General features: G+C 42.8%; 1 protein-coding gene across 1 annotated transcript; it reads right to left on the reverse strand.

The window, feature by feature from the left end:
- Positions 1–10,306: 10,306 nt before the first annotated feature.
- Positions 10,307–24,519, reverse strand: XRCC2 (X-ray repair cross complementing 2). The gene is made up of 3 exons (XM_071428569.1): positions 24,444–24,519; positions 20,041–20,122; positions 10,307–14,461 (listed from the first exon to the last, which is right to left on the reverse strand). Exons 1-3 carry the CDS (start codon positions 24,480–24,482, stop codon positions 13,746–13,748), a joined length of 837 nt encoding a protein of 278 aa, XP_071284670.1. The 5' UTR covers positions 24,483–24,519; the 3' UTR covers positions 10,307–13,745.
- Positions 24,520–25,299: the final 780 nt, after the last annotated feature.

Raw genomic sequence — 25,299 nt, forward strand, 5'->3', positions numbered from 1 at the left:
TGTGCTGCTTCCAGGAGAGTGCTTTGGCTATTAACCAACTGACAGTGGGAACCACATCCTGCACAGCCCCTGCTCTGAAAAGCAGCGGGGCTGCCATTTCCTTCTGGGAGGAGGAAGACCTGCCAGGAGGTCTTGCCATAACCAGCAGCCTGGACAGACTGGTTATTTCAGGGGGTTTAGGCTGAAGAGCAATTTCAGAGCCCTGAGTGACTTGGAAGTGAGCTGGGTGCTGGCTTGTCAAGCCTGAGGCTCTGCCTAGGGAGGAGCATGAGATGTCACAGTTAAAAAGACTGGCTCTTCACTGCCCACACCTGACATCTGGGCAGAGCACACCTGAATCTCTCCCAAGGGTACCAAACCCAGCTCCTGTTGGCTTCCCCTGGGTTTCTGGCAGCCCTTGGATGATCCATGGTGGGTCACAGGGGTGAGGCACCAGCTGAAGGGCTCTGGGTGCCAGCTGCTCCAGGGCACTGCTGTTTTCCCCAAACCTTGCAGCACAGCCCAGTAAAAGCCTTGCAGGCAGTGCTGCAGACCAGTGGGAGGGAGAGCAGGAGAAGGAACGACACAACACATTACAGCCAGGGAAAAGGATTCTGCATCAGGGATTATGTAACTTTTGACATGTCCTATATATCCAGGACCAGGGAACTCGGGCTGTGCCCTGCCACGTTAGCAGGGCTCACTTTAGACAGCCACTGTTAAATGACATTCCCTGTCAGAGCTTCTCCAATTTCATGTCTCCCACATCCTCCTGGGGCAGCTCCTCAGCTCCTGCGTGGCACTGGGCTGGAGCTGCCCGTGCCTGTGCCCGCCCAGAGCCAGGGGAAGCTGCTCTTCCCTCCTGCTTCAGCTCCCTGCAGAAGGACAGAGGCTCATGGATGAGCCCTTCACCCCACTGCAGGCCAGCACCCAACAGGACGTGGTTTGCATTTAACTGCACCTCAGGAGTAGGAATCCTCGTTTGGGAAGCAAAATCCTTTGGCACTGTTAGCAGACCAAACCCATCCCTGCTGGCTTTGTGGCCCCTGATGGCTTTTCCACATTTCACATGGGATTGAGCTCTCAAATGCATTTTACAAACTTGACCAACTCCCTCCAATGTCTGCTGGGGTTCATTTTCCCACTGATATTTTGCTTATTCCAAATGAACTCCACACCTTGATTTTTTTTTTTTTTTTTTTCCTTTCAGCAGAGAAAATAGGCAAGTGAAAGTGCATCACATGTACAGTCTGGGAAGAGCACAGAGACAGCCAGGCAGCCATTGCAGGGGTTTGGCACCTAGCTCAGGAATGAGCACATGCAGGTAGAATGTTATTCTGCTGCTCCTGCTGAGCACTCAGCAGTTCAGTCTCCGCTGAATCCCAAAGTCGAGCAAAAAGCAGCTGGTTAAGGTGGAATTTGAAAATCAGTCATAAGATAAACAGGTTGCAACATTAAGCACTCTCCAAGGGAAAAGCAGTGTGCAGCATATGTTCTTACTTTGGAAGATATTTAAAAAAAAAAAAAGAACTTTAATGGACTCTTCACTGGCTTATGGTAGTGGAGCTGTTAATTAATTAAATAACTATATGTGAATGGCATCCATTGGGAAAGAGCCTCACAGCTTCCAGATGCCAGTTATTGGCCCCATTACGGACCTAAAACTATTACAGTAAATCATTACATGCTCCAAGATGAACTGGCACACGATTGCTGTGAGGAAGGATGGAGCTATTCTCACTTGTGCCATTTTTTGCCAGTTTTTATCTAGTGAGATTAATTAGTACTTTTAGAAGTGCAAGTCAGAGCTATAAAATATTAAAGGATATTCCATCAATGGAGTGGAGACCTGCTTAAGCAGAGCTTTTAAAACTTTTGGATGTTCACGGGTAGATGGGATTTGGAAGAGATAATAAACAACATCTGATTTTGATTTTTTTTTTTAAAGAAAGGTCAGATTTATAGCTAGTGGGACTGCATGAAGCCTCCTTTGTGTGCTATGGGAATACTCAGAGGAGGACATTAAAGTTTATCACTGAAGTTCAGGTGCCAGGTAAGCAAACAGTTTCTCAGGCCAAAACCAATCATTTAAGGCAGTTATTCCAAACAGAAAATCAACCAGAAAGTATTAAATAACCTTTTAGCCTGGATCCCCTGCTGGGAGGGGAACATTTTCTGACATTGGATGGCAGCCTAGAATCTATGATCTGGCCTAGAAATGGCTTTTTTTTTTTTTTTTCTTCTTTTTTAATTAATAAGCTATACATTTTCACCCCAAATGACCACTGTGGACCTTTCTGTCTTTTTAGGCTGTGAGAGGGAAAACCACTGAGTCACTTACATCATTGCTTGCCCAGACAGAGCATCCTTTGAAAATCCTCTTGCCTGCTCTGTTTTGAAGCCCAAAAGCTGAGTACTGAAGAGGCACTCCAGGGACTGTTTATACAGTTTACCCAATAATTAGTTCTTAGAGACATTAATTCATGGATAGACACTTCCTCTGAGAAATTATTCCACAGCTGAAATTCCTCCCACAGCTGGACGAGGCAGGCTGAGCACATGGGGCTGGAGATTTTGCAGTCCCTAAGCCAGAGCTGGGGAGGAGCAGTGCTGAGGGATCTGCTGCTGACACTGTCCTCTTGCTCCAAGCCTCATCTGAACCACGTGTGAAATCTCTCGCCTGAACCTGAGTTCAAGCAGGGTTCAAGTGGGGCCAGAGGGGCCGAGGGGGCTACAAGGAACCACTTTTGCTGCTGCTGATAAACAGCCCTCCCACACAGCCCTGCCAGGGCAGACTGAGAGATGCCAGCACTGATAGGCCTCTCCTGCTTAACACAACAACCTGTTTGTCCAGAAGGACAGACAGACGGGATCTCCCCTGGCTCAGTGGGAAAGTGTCCCAGACTGTTCCAGAACAAAGAGCCTCCACACACCCCCAGGACATGGACAGAGGTGGCAGTGGGCTGTGGGTGAAATGTTCTGCTGCTCAGCCACACCACATCCAGGTCAGCCTGGCTTGGAGGACATCATCCCTTCTCTACACCACATTGTATAGGACACAGGGTAGACCACGTGTCCAATAGCTTTTCATCATGGGTAGAAAAATCAGGAATGGAAAACCAACCTCATCTCACTGCTTCTCCTAAAGCAAAGGTAAGGCCACATTCACACAAATCCTACAGGGAAGCGAGACCTACTGTATGAGAAAAGCATGAGTGATGGTTTGCTGACTAACCCCTAGTTAAAGGAAACAAATTGATTTATTACATGGGCATGACAAATTGAGGCACCGGTCTTGCAAGTTGGGCTGTGTGAGCAGCTCCCAGTGTCCACGTGGCTCTGATACAGCCCAGTCAGGCTGACAGCTGGGAGTTGGAGCTGCCAAACCGGGAATGTTGCTGGCTCCATCGCAAAAGGTTGGAAAGTTTGTGGTTATGCTTTTCTGACGCGCCTGAGATTTGGGTGGGAGCCATGGGAGCTCCAGCTCCTCTGCTGAGGCACAAGGACAGGCAGCTGCTTTGTCAGCCTTCCCCAGCGTGTGTGCTGCTAAGAAAGCACGGCCTTTTCTGTTTTTAAATGAAAACAAATTGCTTTTAGGACCTTGGATCTGAAGAGGGGAGTGTCATCGTGTGTCCAACACAAACAAAAAACCGAGCTGAGCCAAGACCAGCCCAGTGCTTCTTTCCCATTCTCTGGCTGTAAACACAAGAGACTCCTCTTGGCTTGTGTGTTAGTGGGAGGGAATGCAATCACCAAGCAAAAAATGTTTCTACTTGATAGTTTAACGTCATGTAGGCAGGAGTTGTGCTTTTCTACTGAGCACACTTTCCTACTCCATGGAGTCTTTGACTGGCCTGTCCTTCTGGAAGAGGAAAATAAAATAAAGTAGAGGAAGATAAAATGCAGCTACTTTTTTTTCTGCAACGCAGATTATTACACTTCATTGGATTTTTTCCTGAGTGGAACATACATACCTAAAATACTAGTGTGGTCCTAAGCCATCAACACTGATGTGTTTGGTGGGAAAGGGCTCCAAGTCACTGGGGCATGGAGAGTAGAGGGGACTGGGGACAGATGTTTAGATCATGGATTTTGATCCAGAACAAGGTGGAAGTGAGTGCCAGTCATCACAGACTGGGAACAGGACATTCACCTGTGTGCAGTGAGCCTGTGGATACCTCTACAGGCCTCAGAATCCCAATGTGAGACAACAGCCACTGTCAGCAAGGCCTGGTGTCCTTCTCCAGCCAGCACCACCTGGCTCTGCCTGTGCCTTCCTAGCCACCACAGAAATTTTTTCATGCCCCATGTTCTGAGTAATTTGGGAAAGAAGCAGGAAAAAGGAAGAGAGCCATATATAATGATTGTAGAGTTAATGGTGGATTTCAAGTTTCTAGGTGGAGGAATAATGGATTAGTGTTGGAAGTCTGGTTTAGTTATGTATGTTCTGGCAGACACAGCTGGAGGAAACCTTGAGGTGTAGATGAAAAGTCCATTTTCACTTTGTAAAGATGTATGCACACCCTTAACTTTAAAGGTATAAATTTTCCCGTTGACTTCCCTGGAACTATTCATGCATTAAACATATGCATGAGCCTTTCTAGAAATAGGGAATATAAATGAGGCTACCAAAATAGTTAACCAGAAATACTTTCTGTACAATGGAATAGAAAAATTTACAAGAGGTGTGCACATAGAAGCTCTCAGGAACAGATAAACGCAGGTCACACTGTTAAAGGACAGGGCATCATTGCTTGTGTATGAGAGGGTGTTTTCAGCGACCTACAGAGCAGACTGGAGTGCAGTTTGCTTTCGTTACATTAATTAAGCAATTTACTGGAATTTAGCATGTGGCAGATTGGCAGGAGGCAAGTTTAACTTGGGTTGTGTGGCTGAGATCCTTTCATTGCGTTGACAGCCTCGAGTCCTGCCAACAGAGCAGCACACTCAGTGCATTTCTGCTGGTGGCTTCTGTGCTAGGTCCAACTTAAACAATTCCATTGGGGCCTGACAAAGGGAATGGATAAAAATGAACAGGATCTACATTACTTGAGCAGTCTGTTGTGAGCAAGATATCCCAAGTCTGTTTATAAGTAATGAATTTTCATTCAAGCAGTAGCTTACCTGGGCTAGCAAGAATTCTGTTAGCTATTAGCACCTAATTATTTTTTTAATATTCAGATGGAAAATGTTTTTATTTTTATTGTCTGTAACTGTTTCTTCACATTGTTTTTCTTGATAGGTTTATTTTCTAGGTTATGCTGTAGTTATTATCATTTAAATCTATAGGTTGTTCTGGAGTTGCCATGACCTGTTTGGGAATGTCAGCTACACAAACTTCCAGCAAATAAGCAAAATTGAGACTTGAGCTGGTGGTTGGAGAACAACACGAACACAGCCTACAGCACAATCAAAACCATTAAAAGCCAAAGGACACTTGTTTGGCAAAGCTGCCCTATATTCAAGCCCTTTAGACCTGTGTTTGTTAAAACACCTTACAACAGACCTTTCAGCTTTGCTGTTTTCATGGCAGAAGCCTAGGCAAGTCGCATCCTCAACCATCTTCTACGTTTCCTTTGATGAATTAAAAATGAGTACTCAAACAAGACCATCAACTAAAAGTCTGCAAAAAAGCAATTCCTTAGTCAGGAGTACTTAAGGCTTTTATACAGTTTCACAGGACTGGGGGGGTTGGGTCTTTGTATCAAGACTACGCTCTGACCTCTCTTTTCTTCTGTATTCAAAACCTAATGTCACCCTGGCCAGGATTATCCGGATCTGCTTTTCAGTATCAAGACCAATTAACTGGTGAGAAGGAAAGCTGTGGGGAAACAAGGCAAATCCAAAGTGAGATGAGGCTTCAGTCTCTACTCTAGGCTCCACTTGTATTTATTCTGGTTTCCAGCAGGCTTCTTTTGGCAAAGAGAGATTTACTGCTTGAGCTTTGGCACAGTGTTTCAGACAGGGAGGAGAGCTGGGACAGGAGACCACAATGTAAGAAAATGTACCTCACATTCAGTTTTCATTAAACAAAAGGATTTCTCCATTGCCTTTGAATGTCCTCTTTTGTGTCATGATGGCTTTGCAAGATGAAATGCCTTCTGTCCTATCAGTGTGTTGCTGTTGTTCACAAGAATCCTGGTGGCAACTAAATATATGTTTTAGTCTGTGTATCAATTAACATTTTAGTTTTAGTACATCCTACCCCATAATTACATGAATTGGTTTTGGAGAGTCTGAAAGCCTACCTGCTTCCCAAATATAATGGTTTTGGCTTCAAATAAATGACAGGACAACACTTGACACTGAAACCATCCAGAGCAGAGAGTAGCCAGGATCAATTCTACACACTGAGAATTCAGCAGGTTTTGAAACTTTGCACTGATATTTGATGATTTCTTATCCTAACAGAAAGCACTTCTGTTTGTGTCACCTTTATTTTCCTAGAAATGAAACCTTGGTCTGGGAGAAAACAGGTTGTAGGATCGAAAGATCTAGAAAACCAGCCTTGTTATTCTATGTCTGCATTTTTATCATCTTCAGGCTCTAATTCATATGTGCTGTACATGTAAAAGTGCAAATTCAGAAGGAATAGTTCAGAGTTTGACTTTTGGCTTTCAGATTTGCAGAATTTTCTTCATACCCGGTGAGTTCATTTAAATACCTGCCTGCTCTGTGTTCTAGCATTCCTAATTTTCCCATTGTCCATGGTATCTTTGATCAATCCACGAGTGGAGCAACACTGTGTTGAGGAATGCACAGCCCAAACCAGAGTATGTTTTTAGTTCAAAAAATAAACCCAGAGAATGTTATTTTCTTCCCTTTGGGGTAGGATACCACACACACTCTGTCTTACCAGAAAAGGAAGTATTGGGAAATTTTGTTTCCTAGAAGAGCTATTAGAAGCAGCAATAAACCACAAACCAATGCAAAGAGAAAAGCCTGTTTTGTAACTTTGACACTCTGTTATGCTGCTCTTTCTCCTTACGATTTGGTTCACAGCCAGCACAGCCATGAGGGTGGGTAAAGTATCACCAAGACTGGTGGATGCAACAACCTCTGTCCTTCATCCAGAGCAGGAAAACCACTTGAACTTCTTTACAAAACAGAAGTGACTTCAACACAAAGCACAAGCACGAGATTCCACCAGAGCAGAGCCATGAGCAGAGCTATGGAATTTGATCAGGATGAGAGACAGGGTTTTCCTTTAGAGGTGCCTGCACTCTGTGACAGTGGTCGGATGTCACTGCCACCACATGTGAGCATTGTGCAGCTCTAGAGGGGAGCAGAGCCAGCTCTCCCTGTGCCAGAGGGATGCCAGGAGCAGTGTCCTGGTCCAGGAGCCGTGCTGCACCTCCCAGAAGGTGCCTCCAGGTGAATCTCCTTCAGGCTGTGCTGTGGTGTTTGGTCACAGGGGTGAATTACTGACATCAGTGTGAGTTGATCTGCAACCAGCAAAGACCTGAGAATGTCTGAAATTCCCATTTCCACCACTGAGAAAGGCTGATTTGCTACTGTAGCATGGTGAAAATCAGGCATATTGGGATTTCCCTTCTGAGTCCAGAGGGGCCTCACTGACTCCTCTGCCATGGTGGGAGATGGAACCTTTCCTGAGCATTTAGCAGCCAGCAGTGGATAACGAGGCGGCTGAGCCCTGCCTGCCTCCAGCTAGCACTGACTGCTCCTTGATTTAACCACACCTGTGGGAGCAAAGGAAAGAGCTCAGCCAGTTGTTAGGATACTTATGGAATCCCACAGGACATTTCCACAAAATTGACAACTGTGCTAGTAAGTACTTTCTTGTGTCTGCTTGAGGGACTGAAATGTCTAAGTTATTATCTGCAGCAGGGACTTCAGGCTTAATAGGCTCAGAGTGCTTGTGCAGGCCATACAATCAATGGGAAGGGGCAGGTAGTGTCAGCCTGCAAGATTTGTTGTGAACAGGATTGCAGAATAATCATATTTGGAATGCCTCCATGGATTTTAAAGATGGTGAGCCCTTTCCTTGGACTGCATGGGCTATTCAAATTCCTGCCTCCATCGGCTTCTGTAACTTCATTGCCTATGCAACTGATCTCCAGCATTGCTTAGGGGATTCATAAATTTTTTTAAAAGCATCATTTTTTTCTGATGGGTGAAAATACAAGCACCTGTATAATTTCACAAAATGTGATTTTATTGTCAAAAAAGTGCCACTGATGCATATGGTAATTGAAATGCAAGCAGTGCCAGTAGTATCACTGCAGAGCCACTAAGTTGAGGCATTAAAATAAAGGATGAGGGAAAGTTTAGCCATGACCTTGTAAGTGAATGCTCTTCATCATGGGCAAGATTGCTTAGCAGCCATGGGGACAGGGTGGCCTCCCACCAGTTTCCTGCTTCCCAGAAGAGGTTGAATGGTGTCCCATCTCCAGCTGTGACATGAGCTTCCAGGGGCAGTATGTCCACCAGGAACATGCCCACAGAATTCAGAGGAGCAGAACAGCAGCTCTGGTGGTGGGTGTCTCCTCTCCAGCCAGGTTTTCCTCTTCATGCTGTCTGCAGGCTGCTCCTGCAACCCCCTGACCTTTTGAGAGTGTGCTGGTTTTAGCTAAGCCGTTCTTTGCTACTATGGGCCTTTTTCTACACGCTCTGGAGAGAAATGGGGCCCTTTGCCTGTCAGCTTTTGATGACCAAATGACTCTCCTGTTTCCCATACTTCAGCAAAGCCTTGAGGAGTTTCCCAAACAGCCTCTCTCTCTTCCCAAACAGTTTCTCTTCTCAACCTCTTCCTCTTTCACTTCCCTCTCAGAGATATTGGGATGGAGACAGAACTGTCAGTGATGGAGCCCAAGATGTGTCTCAGAGACAGCACTGCTCACCACAGCATGGCCTTCTCCATCAGCAGCATGAGAGTCTGCAGATATTCTACATCAAAATTCTTATTCATCCCTTGACAGGAGATGTAGAGTCCATTCCTTGACCTTTACCAAGCCACCTTTGGGGCTTTGACTTGCCACTGCAGGAACCTCACAGCCTTTCTAAGCCTCTTTTTGGAGCAATGGCCTAAAATCTTGTCCTTAATATTCAAATCCCAAGATTTCTTCTCTTTCCTATCTCCCCCACGGCTAGGAGGTCTTTAGCACAGGCCCAGCGAGATGCATGAGAAAGAAACCTGGCAAAAGGTTTAAATTAACTCTCGTGGTTGTGCCAACTCCTGCAGAACGAGAGTGCCAAGATCCAAACATGGCTGCTCACCAGCATTTGGCAAGGCGGTGACATCTTGTCACCGCTCTCCTGGAGCACTGGGGCCCACACAGGTACAAGGACCAGCTGGCTGGGGCACGATGCAAAGCAGGGTGGGAAAGCAGAGGGAAGAGTGCCAGGCTTTTCCCAAACGAAGTCACAGCCCCGTTTCTTCAAAATCATCTACTCAAATGTGACATTACTCCCGAGTGCCAACAGAATCGAGCCTCCACAGCTACTTACCACTTAACTGATGTGTCACATGGGTTCAAGCTTCCCTGGCTGGGGAGCCCAGTCTGTGCTAGTAATAAAGAGTGCACATAAACCCTCAGCAAAGGAGAGAAGGACTCACTTGCAGTGAAACTTGCTCCTGCCACAGAAAGCTGCAAGAGTGCTCTGGAGCTAAGTGCTAACTGTTGGGAAAGTACCTCGAGCTGGAGGGGAAAAAAACCCCAACATAAAATAAAAAGTCTGTTTTTACATTGAATTCCTCCTGGGTCCAGAGCAGCAGAGTTTTATATTTTCATTATAAATAAGCTATAAAGCATCTACATAGTGGAATCCATATTCCCAGGTGGGAACAACATACAGCCCCACTCTAGTCAGCCTTCTCTTTGTAAGTATTGCCATGCCAGACAGGTCAGTGAAGTTCAAGGACCCTTTTGTCTCACTCCATGTTATTCACAGCCCAGTGCCACTCTGCTGTCTTCTCTCACACACAGGGACAGCCAGACCTTTGATTTCAGAGACTGCTGCAGGGCATCAGTTCTCCATCCAGATCATGCACATGCATTGGACTCATGTTCCTTTACCTGTCTGAAATTTTTTTCCATGGCCAAAGTCTTCCAAGCCCTTCCAGTGCTTCCCCTTCTTCACAAAATGCAGGGGTCCTGTGCTACTCTGTAGCTGTTGGACACACTGCACCTGTCTGCAGCTTTTACACAGGGGAGAATTCATTGCAATTTCTACACCAGTTGGAGTTTGTGCTGTGGAACAGCTTTATGCTGAGGTGGGTGTTGAGTTTGACATCAGGCTTGGTGATGGCAAAATGATGTTGCCCATCGCCCCAGTATTGTATTTGCATATCAAAAGTAACATTGAATAAAGAGGTTCAAGAGACATTTTATTAGAGCAGCCATAGAAAAGTAAAAAGTCATGTTCCTCTTCAGACACAGTCCATGGCTTCTATACATCTGCCATCAAAAGTGGTATTTCTTCTTCCTCTGTCCATTACTCTCCAGCAAAATTACCATTGCAGGTATGTTTCCACAGGAGAACATTTATCTTCTGCCATTTCCAAACTCCAGGAAAAACTAAGTTTCTGAGATTAGTTATATAAGAAAAAGGAAACTTGAATTTTATGTGCAAGTGTGAACTTAAACCAAGCAAACTGTTATTTGTATTTTATTTGCTCTATAAAAAGCCTAGGAATACAAAGAACTTTTAACTGAATATAAAACTCAACATTTTCTTTGCAGGTGTCCATAGAAATACCAGTATAGTAGAAAATAAATATAAAACCTGCAAAATACCTTAATTTGGTTTTGCTAAGAAGCCCTCTCGTTATGAAAAGAATGGGGGAAAGGGTGAACTAGTTCCTCTTTATTTCAAGCTTGCTGCTTTAATTCCATGTTGCAAATGAAACAACAAACAAAATTCTAAGGAATGTAAAAAGTTCCTGTGTCTACAAAAGCCTTAATAATACCACCCTGAGCTGAAGAACAATGGCACTGACATGAAAGGATTTTCATTTCTAAGAAATGCCTTAAATCAGAGTTCAGGAATACGTGTATTCCATGCTCTTCTGCAGGGCTGATTTAAACCAGACCTACTAACCTGAAATGTGCTTCCTTCCTGGGAGACTGAGCTGCAGCAGCTCAGGGCACCCCAGGTGAGACAGTGGGCTGGAGACAGGCTGCTACCTCAGCTCTGGGTGAAAGAGGAGGATCTGCATTAAGCAGAATATTCCAGGTATAATGCTACATTTCATACACAGTTCCTGGCTCACAAGGATGGACTGCAGTTTCCAATAACTACAATTGGTACAAAATTTGGAAAATTCTCCACTTAAAAAAATGGCAAACCCCATGTTTAGTAGCCACAGAGCATTAAGGTACAAAAAAATTGCTGCTTTCCATGTTCTTTATCAAGTATCTTTCTGAGACTTGTATCCTAAAGGTTCATTTTTCCAAAGGGCATAATTTTGGCAGAGGATGAGGTCAGTGAACTCCCAGATTATGCACTGCCTATCTCTCTTGCAGCATTACAGGCATATGCAGATGCTCAGCACCTCAGAAATCCAAGCTTGCTATACAGCTAAAACAAATGTGCAGAGCATGAATATTACAATTACCAGAGAATTTAAAAAATCTGTCTGCATTCAAAGTAAAAATAAAACTGGGAAATTTCAAAATTTCCTGAGGTGCTCTTTTTGATCAACTAGAACTTTGGCTTCATTTCAATTTAGGCATTTCTTTCATAATACAATGCAAAATACAAACTACATTGTGAAGAATATAAAAGCTTTTTTTTTCCAGTTGGGAATGCCAGAACATATCCATTGTTTTTTTTCTCAAGCATATTCTTCAGCAAGTATGATTTTATGAAGAAGTTAATCATCAGTGGAGTTGCATTCTCCAGTGGAAAGGGGGGCTGTTTGGTTTTGATTTTTTTTCTAGTAGAAATTACATAGTCCTAGAATTTTCAGATTTTAAAGTTCTCTAGTTCTACTTGAAATTTCCCATTCTTTTTTACAAAAAAATTCCATAATGCCCTTTATCATAATTCATAATGGAAGTGTCTACTCATGGTAAACTATCTAACCTGGGTCAACTCTAGGCTGAATGATTTTTATATAATTTTTCATGTATTTGTGTACCTATGCAGGTTTTGAAATAAAATACATATTGGTGCTGATGGATGAGAAAGCACAAATGAAGTGACATTCTATAAAATCATCAGCTCTGGGGAGATGTTGAAAAGGCAAAGTTTGCTGATGTGCCAGAGTAAAAGAACTGATGGCATGAAGAAGTGATCAGATGGAAGGTTTAAAATGAGAAGGGGAAAAAAGGAAGTTTTCCACAGAAAGAATAATTAAACTGAACTCATTGTGAACAGACACAACAGAAACCAAGAGGGTAACTGAGCTGTACAAGGCTGGGATTCCAAACATACATTCAGCTTGAAAAAGCTGCTTCAGAAGTCAGGAAATTCAAAGGTAAGTGTCTCACAACAGAGTTTTTTAGGCATCTTCCTCAAAAAGATACTGAGCTAGATACTTCTTATTAATATGCATTTTTGTTAATAATCTCTTCAATCTAAACTATAAAATGTGCTGTGCAACATGACTGAACAAACATCACTGTGAGAAGTATTTCCCCCTTGTTTGAGTAATTTGAATTTGTAAGCTAATGTAAGTTTTTGTATTAAATAATGTACTTTGTGCAATTTTCTTTCTTGTAAAGTACTTTGAAGCTTTCAAAGGGCACTCTAGGTTCATAAATAATGTGGTGTTCTTTGCCAGAACTGTAGGGCATTTCTTGTAAGTTCTGAATCTTCTGTGCCAGAATTGCAACATGTTACATGCCAAATCCTGCACACAAATGTTCTACATGTGGCAAATACATATTGGTAAAGACCAGAGGCGTGGCATTCCTGGATTTCTTAGAGAGACTGGGGAAGGGAAAGAAGTGGGAAGGAGTAATGAGGAAAGGCAGAGAAAAAAAGTCTGTGCATCATTTTAAAAAATGAAAAACAACAAAAAAAACCAACCTCCACTCCCAAAATAACCTGTAACTTGCACTTAATTATTTCCAAAAACTAAACTTTTTGCTGTATGCAGCACAAACTCACAGATACCCAGAGCTGGGTCTTTACTTTTCCTTCAGTTATGGAAACCAGGCCTCTATTTCTTTAATAGCTGAAGATTCTTCAATGCCAGACATTTGTAAGGATCAGAACACCTGCAATCCCTGCTCCTCTGAGCACCCCCTAATGTAAATGGAGAGGCTGTGAGCCAGGAGAAGCAGCACAGTCAGGATCACCACTATTTAATAGGCTGTGAAAATGAATCCTCTTCTTCAGGCAAAACTGGCATTTCTTATGCCCAAAGCTGCAGGGAATAAACCAAGGCCAATGTTTGGAAAGTGTGAACTCTGGCCTCTTTGCAACCTCTGCCACAGACAAGCAGGCTCCTACTTCTGCAGCTTGGAAGAAGAGTAAGACCCAGAAATTCCAACAGGCATTTGGCCACATTGGTTAGACTGCTGAAGGATACCAGGATTTTATGTGTCTTTTGTTACTATTTTCTTGATTAAGCACAAACAAGTAATGTCAACAGTCCTCTATAGTTTGGATGGAATTGCTGAAGTAATTAAGAAATTTTACCATTCCCTGCCCTTCACTGAATTTCAAGAAAATGGTGACAACAATTATTAATTAACCAGCAACAACCAGCTAGTTGAAAAGCTATGAGAAGGTACTTAGACCTAATCAGGCATTAAGCACCTGGATTTGATAAATGTTTACAAAATAAACTGATGTTAGAACTGAACTCCACATTCTGCAACACTAAATGAACGTTTTACTATCTGGTTTCTTTTGAGGTGGCAAGAAACTACAGTAAAACCTTTGCTGTTGCCAGAATTACACTGCTTAGAGAAAAACATCCTGTGTGTTACCATTTGCTGCCATGATTTACAGAGATATGGTCTGTAGTCTGTATCAGTTTCATGTGGAAGTTTTAAAGGTAAAAAGCCTTCTGCAGAGTTTGCAGATTTCTGCATTAATGTCTGTGTCGTTGCAAAGAGGATCAAGTGGTGCTGTGTCACAAGCTTTTCAAGGAAGTTAGCACATTTTTTCAGGTTCATCTCCTGCAAGGTAAGACTCTCCCCTCCATTGCTTCTGTCTATCCAATAAAAAGCTGATAAACTATCTAAAATCAAAACACAGAGCGAGGGGTGAGCACAGAACAGGTTTTCTAGAGAGTAGAGAGTGAGGAGTAACTGAGTGCTACTACTGCAGCTCACAAGGAAGAGCCTCCCCAGGCACTGCTTTATCATTTCTTCTGTCCCTTGAGCCAGCCTGTTCTCAAGGATGGTGACCAGCCGGAGCATATCGAAATGGTAATCGGTGTCAACAAACATGACTTCTACTTCCAGTCCTCCCTGCGCTCTGGCAATGATGCAGCGGGCTAGCAGGTGATAAAGCATTTCTGTTTTTCCTGTCCCTTCTGGGCCATGGAATTCAATAACATCTCCTGTTTAAAAACAAAGCAGTGTGTTGTCAGGTAAGAGCATTTCTAGCCCAGAGTTGGTTCTCAGTGTTTTCTGAACCAATATTCACTATCCCACAAACTGGGAAATGCATTTTAATTGACATTCATAAAATGGTTTAAATCCTGGTTAGTATCCACCAACAGATATTTCAGTGTTCAAGAAAGGCCTCTAAAGTGAAGTTAATCAACTGTGAACAAAGGTTGAAAGCCTCTGCCAGCACTATCTAGGAGACTTCCATCAAGAAAAGGTTGGCAACTGGATTTCATCTATATCATTACAGGCAGATAAAGGCAGAAGAGGAAGCTGCTACACAAAAGTGGCTAAGAAACCATGTACACTATGAACACACAATTAAGAAATAAAAAAGCAGAGGACAAAACAAAACAAAAAAAAATTGACATATCAGAGGTCCTTTCACATAGATGTCACGTGCTGCGTGTCACAAGATGCCTACAGGAATCTGTGACTGGTGAAGAGCAGTAGGTTTATTTAGCACTTATATTCGACTGTGGTGATAATAATGTGAAACTGCTTCTTTTGACAAGGGAGACTCAGGGATTCCTTCAACTCCAGGCAAGGCCTCTGTCTGAAGCAAATGATCTCTGTTCATAAAAGGATTCAGCCTAATTATCTCATCCATGTGGGTCATAAAATACATATCATAAAAATTTAAAATGTTAATTAAAAACAGCATTATGCTTCATTAGGAAACCAGTTCTTTTGTTGGATGTGAATGCAAGATACTCAAAAGCCTTATCCAAAGTCTTCTGATGTCTTGTATCAGAGCAAGACCCTAGAAGAAGTTAATTTATTAGCTGCTCTTTATAAATTTCTAATTTTGGGAACTGGATTATTTATTTATGACATTTTGGATTTTATAGGCAGGAGGGTAACCACATGCAGTAAGGAGAATCACACCACTGTAATTGCAGGAAGGTGAGAGATTTCCATGGCCTAGGCAAGTGCAAATGGCCTGACAGCTTTCCATAGGGGGATGTGAAAGTAGAGAATTAACTGCAACTTTCCTTAAACATGCTTGTGCCTGCCTGAGTTAACAGGGTTTTTCAAGTCACTGCTCAACTTCCAGAGGATGTCCTCATTCACAAGTGCCTACAACATCAAGATGCAATTTGGGATCAGGGGAGCAGGATGGTAGAGAAGAAACCAAGCTCTTCTCCCTTTGCAAGTGTTAAAAGCAATTTACACCTGATGTAACAAGTCTGTCCATTTCAGTGTCACTCAGAAATAGCATTTATATGAATTTCTGATCCTTTGAAATCTATTAAAAAGCTTGATTGTCTCCCAAGCCCTTATTAAGCTGTTCTGAATGGCTCCCTCACTTCTGAGATGAAAGATAACTACACATCCTGGGACATAAGTTTTTATTTTCTCTTCCTGTGCAGAGGTCACGGTGCCCGATGCTGTCACTTGCAGCCAGTGGCTCTGCTGTCACACAGCCTGTGCCAGAGACATAACCACACCCTGGCAGGGTGAGATACCAGCTTGCAAGAGCTCCTCCTAAAAGTGCTGGGTAGGTCATTCCCTCCTATTTTGTCTCTTGCAGTATTTTAGAACAATTGTGTAAGGCAGCTCTTGATAAGGAACAAAGTGTGTCTTTTGCCACTGTCTGTGACACAAAACTTCTGCCACCCTGGTTGGTATTTCTGAATCCAGACCAGTAACTGAGTGGGGCAAACAGGCAATACTGCTTCACCTGCCTTTACAGCAAAATATGACCTGCTGGATTCAAAAATTCTTCTGGGAAATAAATGCTTCACTTTTTCCATTTGAAGACATTCTAGCAGAATGTCTGTGTGCTACAGAATGACACTAGATGAGTTTTTGGGGTTTTTTTTATTGGCAGAAGTAATAAAACTTATTTAAGTAAAAATTCTAAGTTGAATGACAATCATTCTCAGAGGTTTTTGTGGTGGTGGTTTATAAATGTGAACAGCAAGAGAGCCAAGCACCCCTCAAAGTTTGCTCAACATTGCTGAAAGAGATCCACAGCTGCCCTGTAGTTGGACCAAGACACTTGAGTTATTCTGCAAACAGAAACAGCTTGGACTGCAAGAAAACCTCAAGAGAGCTGGAGATTTCTGTGCCTTCCTGATTATCCAAGAGGCTGCCCACAAGGAGAACGGGTGCAAAACAGGAACCATTTATAGCAACATCTATAAATGTAGGGTTTCATTGAATTAGCAACCAGGCTGTTACAGTAAGATAAGAGGGGAAATTCATTTCTCTGGATCAGAGAGGACAAGCCATGACACAGCAAAGGAGGAAGTGAGGCCAGCAGCGTTTTCAAGAAGCCTCTGACACGCTGACTGTAGGTCACAGAAGAAACTGAGTGATCACGACTAGCATCATCCATTAATGTCAAAACAACTTTGAAAGGAGGATTAGTAAAAAGATACTGTCACAGGATGAGAACAGGCTGGGAGGGAGAGCAGGAACAGCACTTTAACATGGAAGAAAGTTAATGGGAATTTTTTCTATTAGAATTGGTGTTGGCAGACATTAAACATATCAGTAGATGAATGTTCCATTAGCTTGGCAAAACATGCAGAAGACAAACTAATTGGGTTAATAAAAACTTAAGTTTGTGAAGATTTAACAGATGGAGATGGATGAGTAGAGTGATTTCACATGAAATTCAGCACTGTGAATTCAAGAGTTAGGTTTTAAGGAGTCCCTGAACACATTGCCTGGCTCAGGGCAGCCAGAACTGGCTCATTATGGGCAGACTAAAGAGAATAATAGCCCACTCCTATGAATGGGCATGCAGGTTAAACTAAATGATGCTGAAGAAATGTAAATATTTATGTAAGATTAATATATTTTTGACTGAAACACTGTGTTCAGTCCTGGCCATCAGTTTGCTGTTATGTCTTGAATGAGAAGAGCCTTATTTTTGTCTGTAATCAATGCACCAGCAAATGCTGGTTAAACTATTTTCTGACACAGCAGATACAAACAGGCTGTTGGAACACTCAGCACTAACTTTGTGTGTTTCACATTGTAGGCTACCTTGAAGTTTCTAGGCTGGTCATTTACAATACTGTGCAGAAGCTGTCACTATTATTTATACCATTTATAAGTGAAGTAGAAAGGCCTAATATTTATTCCAAGTTAATGTTGGGTGTCATGCAATTGGTGAACATCAGAGCCTTAAACTGACACCCACACCTTCATGCCAGTGGCACAGGGGAAATATGACTGGCAATAGTGGAAGATTATTTAATGCTTGTGTCACTTTTGCTCCATTCCAGAAGAGCTTAAATGGTATGTAATTAATGTACTTATGTGCTCTTAAATATGCAAGTCCATCATAATTAGAAGCAGTGGTTAGAGTATCACATTAATACCTATATTACCTGTCCCTATTTTACAGTACCCTGACATGCAAGTTATGAACACTTAACTAAAATGTAACCTTTGGACAGTTTATTGAAACTTCATGTATTTGTTTGAAAAAAATGAATAATTTAGGTCTTTGCATTGCTTTAATCACAGCATTTTAGATGAAGAGCTGTTCAGTATTGACTTCATGGGCAACCTATTACAGAATTCCACAGTGACACACTAAAAGTCAAGTTCATGACAAATGGAGAGGTAGGCCTTCAACAGGGATTTAAGACTGAATAATGTGAACACACATCAAAATAACACATGGCCTCACATGAATACTGTGGTATTAAAAGACAAAGCAAAAATGCAATAAAAGGTGAAGTCCATTTATATATATACTGCTAAAGGGCTGTGCTAGTATGTTAGGCAGCTTCATTAATGTCAGCCAAAAAGCATGACCAATATGGGTAATAATTGATACCATTTGTTGGAAGCAGAAGAGAAATACAAGTGCTTCAAAAGCTCAATGACTCTGTTGGCACAGAGAAACCAGTGATGAATTTTAGAAGGTTTCCAGCCATGTTAGAACTGAGGTTCTGGAACAGTCCTCAGACAGACATGAACAACCTATAAAGCTTTAAGAGCAAAGCAGATCATTTGACATGAAATTATGTAACACTGTGGAGTGCAGCAAGGGCACTTAGTGATCCTCAAGAAAATATCTTAAAATCTGTTTGACCAGTACATAGCCAGCTCAGTCTCCAACATTTGTTTGTTGTGTGTAAAGCTGACTAAAAAATACCAAACATCCAGACTAAAAGATTGTTTAATATTTATGTTGTGAAAAAAAATACAGTAGTATCTCATTTTCTAAAAAAAATAAGAATTTGAGAGTCTTGTAAAGCATACACCAATTTCACTCCTGATCCTTAATTCCTCTTGTGAGTAACACAGCAGGTCAGAAATGAGAGTATTTAAATATTCTTCTGTGTTCTACTTGCACTGGCTTAGCAGTATTTCTCCACCCTTTATCATTGCTATGTGACACTGGAAACTTTCAGGGCAGGAATCCTGTACTGCTAAAGCCCACATGTGTTTCCTAGTGCTGCAAAACAATACACAACAGTCTCACAGTGACTGTGTTTGAAGACTAAGCATCATCTCTCATCCAATTATCCTGATTCTTTTTATTGCTTTTTCTGCTCTTTATTCTGAACATTCCATATTTGTGGGAATTCAAACTGCAGATAAGTGTGCTGCTAACCACTGAAGCCACATACTTGCCCTATGAAATCCACTCATTCATACATAAATTCCACAACAGTAGTACCTCACCACTGATCCTCACTGTTTGCCACTCATTTGCCTTTTTTCATACATATTTTTAGTCTTGTGTAATCAGAGTTGTCTCTTCCATCGTGAAATTCATGAAATTTCACACAATCTGGAAAATCAGTCTGACTTCCTGAATAGTGTGTTCTCTTCTGTTTAGTTCACTAATTTCTTTCATTAAAATATCCAGCCTTGATCTTAAAATTTCTTGTACTGGTGTCATTGAAAGGTTATCCCACTTCTCCAATCTGAAATTCTCCTTCATTCACTGAAGGTCTCTATGAGCCATGTTGATCCTGCACTGTGAACTCATTTAACTAATTAGTACCTATGGCCATAATGGAATTGTTTATGAACTTCTATTCTGAGTATACCTAGGATTGTTCAGGTCAGGACTGAATGGCATGATGACTTGGCTTCATTGAAAAATACTGTTTGCTCATGCTCCTTATCCTAATTTACCCAGACAACTCTGTATCACTGAACTCTCTGCTATTTACTGAACCTCATGTTCTTTGCAAATTTCTGCAGTTATGACTTTGTGGTGGTTGTCTAGACCACTGATTAAAAAAAAACAAACAAAGAGGTTTAATGACAGACTCTAGAACAAATTGCTGGAAAACTACTGACACTGACCAACATGCTTGGTATTTACTCACCTACACCTGTGTCTTGATATGTATAAAGTAGATTTAGAGGCCTATTTAATAATGTTTGGAAGGGTGACTTTGCACTATTCCATTTTATCTAGATTGCATTGAACTACATCAACAATTAGAATTCTGATCTAAAGCAAAATAATTTACTTGAATGCTTATCTCTGAGAATACTTCTACATGAGCATTTTTCCATAAATGGGATGAAGACACATTTTTACCATGAACAGGAGATCCTTCCTCAGCAAACAGACAAGGCTCGAGATTCTTCAGAGAACTTCTGCCCTCAAGTCGTGCAAGCAGCTTTTAAAGACAAGACAAAGAGCCATGCTGTTAACTTTAAATAATGAACCTCAGGACACAAATGCAAAGGATTCTAAGAACTGACAGTTTTCCATGACAATCCTATTGAAAGATTAGCCTGATTTTAAAAGTGTTTTCATAAATACATATGGAAATGTATAGTCTGGACTACAGCAACAGAAGGTCCCAGCATTACAAACAACAAGCACACAGATTCAGTGGCAGTAAGGACTGGAGATGTGAGGAGAAATAAAGTTTAAAAAGCAAAGGCTGCTCAGGGACATTAGTGAGAGGGATCACCTCCAGTACACAGCAGTGCTGCCATTCCAAAGAACAAAGGGAAAGAACATCATTTGTAACAACCATCACCTCCAAAAAAAATACTGGCTGAGAGGTGAAACCTTACCCATCAACAATCCCCTGAGCCAGCCTCTCTGAGCATTTCTAAGTAAAACCATGTGCATTTCACCTGGGAAGTTACACAGGACTCCTCTGGGCTACAATCCCATTATATCATAGTTACTTGTTCAAACAGAGTATGGATTAAGAATGTTCAAAAGTAATTAGTCACCAGTGGCTCTGCAAGAACCTTTCTAAAGCAAGCTTGAATTTGTTAAGCAAGTTCTCCAAAGCCCCTCATAAAGTAAGTCCATTGTAAAACTAATTACTTCAAAGATCATGGACAGTTTCTTAAATTGAGAGGTATTTCCATAGCAAGCAGACAGGTATTCACAAAACCTGTGTTATTATTAGTTCTGGCATACTGTGTAAAGCAAGAATGAACATTTTCCCTGGTACTAGAGCTGCTATTCCCTACATGTATTCCCATAGATGGCAAAGGACATTACTGGGATGCTCTGTGTCACCAGAGCACCTACCCTGGTGCCAAATACCACATTCTCCAAGACACCCAGCTGTCATTTAGAAATGTGAACAAATCACATCCTGTTCAGTTTTATCCCATCCTCAAGACCAAAAGAGCAGTGAGCACACACCTTCAAACACTGCTGCCTTCTCTTGCTTTCCCTCCTTGTCAGATCCATGAGCAACACTTGCTCTGAATGATCTTGAAAGTTCTTTAAACAGTTGTGTATGTGTGTGTTTGCCTTTAAGAGTAAAAAATTAAATGGTCCTGAATTTGCTTCAAGTGGTCACAAAGGGAATGTAAGTGTGACATTTTCATTGACATTTTCAGAGTCCCTTCCATTAACAAAATGTCAATGTGTTTGCCTTGGCCTCTTCACACCTATCCAGGAGACTTTTCTGACTCATCCTCTGAAGGGCCAAAAAACCACTCAAACTGACCTTGCTCTGGATCAGCAGATCATCCCATTACACTTCACACATTTGTGCAGCACAAAACAAATGGTGAACTCCTGGGAACCAGCAGAGTTCCATGATCAGGACAAAGCAAAAATCCAGATGGACACACATACACAAGAATACAGGAATTAACTTGGGGCACATAAACCAGCAGCTCTCAACTACCAAGAGGGCCTGGCCACCAGTGAGGAGAGGCTGCACCCACTGGGAGAAGAACCAGGAATCCCTCACCCCTTTGTCAGCAGTGGAAGCTGAGGGAAAGAGGAAAACCACCACAGGCTGCTGCTTTCTGATGCTCTTCACTTCTCAGCAGAGGAAGCACTGCTGCAGCACACAGGGTTAACAGGGGCTCAATGATGGGCACTGCTGGGGCCAGCAGTCACAACCACTGCTGGCCTTACATTGCTGCAGCCTCCTGCTCCTAAATTCATTTGTACATTAACAAATATATCCTCTGCAGTGAATTTTTTCTGGAACAGTGAGCCCCTGTGTCCTCTTAGACTATCAACTCTTTAAGTTTTTACTGAGAGAGAGTAAATTGATCACTATGGTTTAAATATGAATCTGTCGTTATTTAAATGACAAGTTTATGGATTAATTTTAAATAACTACAGGTGCTTTCTCTGAGCACTGCTCATGAAGGTAATTTATGGTAATTTGCTGATGATAGCACACCTGTGTTTTTATCCAGCTTGTATTTACTTCCGAGTTCTGAAGCAGAATCTCCAAAGGCACTTGCCTCATTAGTGCCACGCTGGGAGCAACGGGGTTCCTGGCAGAAACAGGCAACAATTTTCCTTCAGCTCTCACAAAGGTTTGTCCACAGTGCAGCACAAGTGATGGAAGCAAAGCTGAGACACTACACAGGCATCCCTCACCTCTGCCCACGTTACACAGGGACAGCACAGGCTGCTCCAAATCCAGCAAGAGCCACCTTGGCTCTGCTCCAGGGGAGGCTTTCCCATTTGGCCTCCTCTTGTGCTCTTCTGGAATATGAGAGGGGGAGAAATCCCCAGCATGTAAAGGGTAATCTGGAGGGTGGATGTCAGGGGTCTCAAGCTGTGTCACACACAATGTACAGAAGGACAGACAGCACCCCTAGAGAGAACCTCAGAGCAGGAAGAGCTTAGAAAAAATTCCCAAGTCGATTTCAAATCCCATATTAGAGACTTCTGATTCTATAATCAAAGTGTAGGTGCTCATTTCTTCCTCCATAAGCCTCTCTTCATCTTTTTTTACACAAAACACCGCCCTTTAGCAACCTGCTAGTGGTAGCTCCTCACTCTTAGGTGTTCTTTGAAAATGTAATTATGCCAGCAAGAAACTGCACAGATGTGCAGTTACATGTAGAGAAAAAGCTGTACAGCAAAAGTTCAGCAGCAGCTGGGATAAATGTCAATAATGACGAAGCTGATGAGACTCAAATATTTCAGCTATGCCTTTTATAATTTATTTTCCTTTTAAGAAACAAATATGCATATGGACAGTCCCCCTGACTAATGCAGGACATGCTTGTACTCTGTTGGTTCCATTGATGCTGTGCATCAATGCAAACACACACGTAGGTCTTGTCAGGAATGAGAGATTACTTCATTAAAATGTTAAAGAAATTCAAATTAAATACTCCAGCTCTGGTAGAGGCTGTGAGCTAACCTACAGGCTATTTACACATAGAAACCTATCTCGAGTACTAGACAAAATTTAATTCTCAACCACTATAACCGCTCTGATTGAGCTTTTGTAAACTTTGGGCATGAAGACATATGCAAGCTATTTATCATTACTTTTACTGTGATAAACCAAAGGTGTTTTGCAAGAAGTTCTAATTTGTTGTATTAATTATATTCAATAATAAAAGCACAATACTGTGGTCTCAGTATAACTCAGTAAAATCTGACTTTATGCGTGAGACTATTTAAAGAAGTATTGGTTTAAATTAAGTGTTTTCTGTTTCAAGTGCTTTCACCATTTTTTGTCTGGACACTGTATTCATATATTGACTTTCCTTAACCTGTTGGTTTGTTGGTTTTCAACTCCTCCCTTGTTCCAGGCTGGATATCCATCCATTGCAGGCAGTTGATGCCATGAGCATTCCCTGTCAGCACCTCTCATGTGGACAAATAAATGCATTTACCCCTTGGACAAAGAGCACACCTCATGTCCTTAATTCATGTCTATTTGCCTAGAGTGGACATCTGGTACTAATTTTTTTTTTTAAGTGTCAAAAGTGCTTAAAAGCCCAATCCCACTAAAAACCACACATAGCTTTAACAATAAATATTATCACACTTTTCTGTTTTATGTGAAGTGTTCAGCATATTCTGGTATAGTTACACACAAAACTCCAAGCAATTAAGTTGCTGAAGGAAAGTGGAAGTTTCTAACAAATAAAACATCGAGAAATGGGAAAAAAACCTAATAAAACAACACAAGATCCCAAAACACAAACCTCTTTTCTCCTGAAGAGGAGGAAAGCAATTCCACCTTACAAAATGTTTATTTATAGAATCATAAATTTGGAAGAGACCTTTAGGATCATCAAGTCCGAACCTTTAAAGGAAACCTTCCTCACAGGTCTTCTTCCTTAGGCATCCCCTCCAACGCCTGGGAGGGGAGCGCGAAGGGAATATTTATAAAAAGAATTATCGATACACCCGAACCAAGAAGCGCAAACAGCAGAAATCCACCCGCATCCCGACACAAAGGCAGAACACGGCCCCAGGGAACCCCGCTCCCTCCCGGATCCACGGGAAATCCACCGGGAAATCCACGGGGAAAGCCCCCGCGGCCTCTCGGGGGCGGAACTCCCTCCCTCCCTCACGCACCGCCCCCTCAAGAGGCCCCGCGGGGGCTCCCCCGCTCCCGCCCGTGGGGGTGAGGGGAGGAGGCTCAGCGCTCCTCTTTTCCCGTGGCTACAGCCTCGCCCGGCTCTCCCCGCCCGTGAGCCCAGGCCCGAGGCTGCGGGAAGCGGGGGAGCGGGGCGGGGGCCGCGCCTCACCTGCGTGCCCGACTCCGCCCCGCCGAACGCGTCACCCATGGCGGCCCCGCGGCCCCGCGCCCGCCGCCGCCCCGCAGCGCCCCCGCCCGGCCGCGCCCTCTGCGCCTGCGCGGCTCGGCCCCCCGGGAGCGCGGGGAGGAGCCTGCGGGATGCAGAGTCGTGGGTTCGAGTCCCGCCTCCGGCTCAATTCACGGCCGCCCACCCGCCCGAACCTCGTACGTGTTTGGGATTCCGTGGACACCGCCGGCAGAATCACAGAGTCAAATAGGTTGGAAAAGAACTCTGGACTCATCGAGTGTAACTTATGATTGAATGCCACCATGCCAAGCAGACCACGGCAATAAGTGCCACGTCCAGTCCTTCCTTAAATGTTGAATTGAGATCAATCTTACACTTAAACAGCTCCAGGGACGGTGACTCCACTGCCTCCCTAGGCTGCCCATTCCAGTGTCCAATAATTCCTTCCAAGAATAAATTCTTCCTGGTGTCCAACCTAAACCTCCCCTGGCACAGCTTACAACCATGTTCGCTCATCCTGTCCCAAGTTACCTGAGAGAAGAACCTGACTCCCACCCAGAGAAAAGCTGTTTATTTATTTTTAAGGACTTATCTTTCTACAGGTGTGTGTGGGTTTTTTCTGCTCCTGCTGGAAAGCATCAGGTGGTTGGGCTGGTGTGACTCAGGGGATGCTCCTTGGTGGCACTGGGGAGCTGTGACTCAAGGGAAGCTCGTTCGCGTGGCTGCGATTAAACTCTTGACGCCTGTGAAATTGCTCTTTGCCAAAGCCAGCTATCAATTAGGGCTTAAATTAAAAGGGGTTTAGAGTATTTTTGAGAAGTCCCTGGAATGAATGGGG

This window comes from Agelaius tricolor, unplaced genomic scaffold (assembly GCF_023055355.1).
Source record: "Agelaius tricolor isolate 1412-34295 unplaced genomic scaffold, bAgeTri1.0.p SCAF_6, whole genome shotgun sequence".
Lineage (NCBI taxonomy): Eukaryota > Metazoa > Chordata > Aves > Passeriformes > Icteridae > Agelaius > Agelaius tricolor.

Coding starts and splice junctions, on each gene's coding strand:
- XRCC2 (XM_071428569.1), bottom strand. CDS start 24,482: ATGGGTGACGCGTTCGGCGGGGCGGAGTCGGGCACGCAG. Junction 20,123..24,443: donor GGGCGGAGTCGGGCACGCAG/GTGAGGCGCGGC, acceptor TGTCTTTAAAAG/CTGCTTGCACGACTTGAGGG. Junction 14,462..20,040: donor GGAAGGATCTCCTGTTCATG/GTAAAAATGTGT, acceptor GTTTTTAAACAG/GAGATGTTATTGAATTCCAT.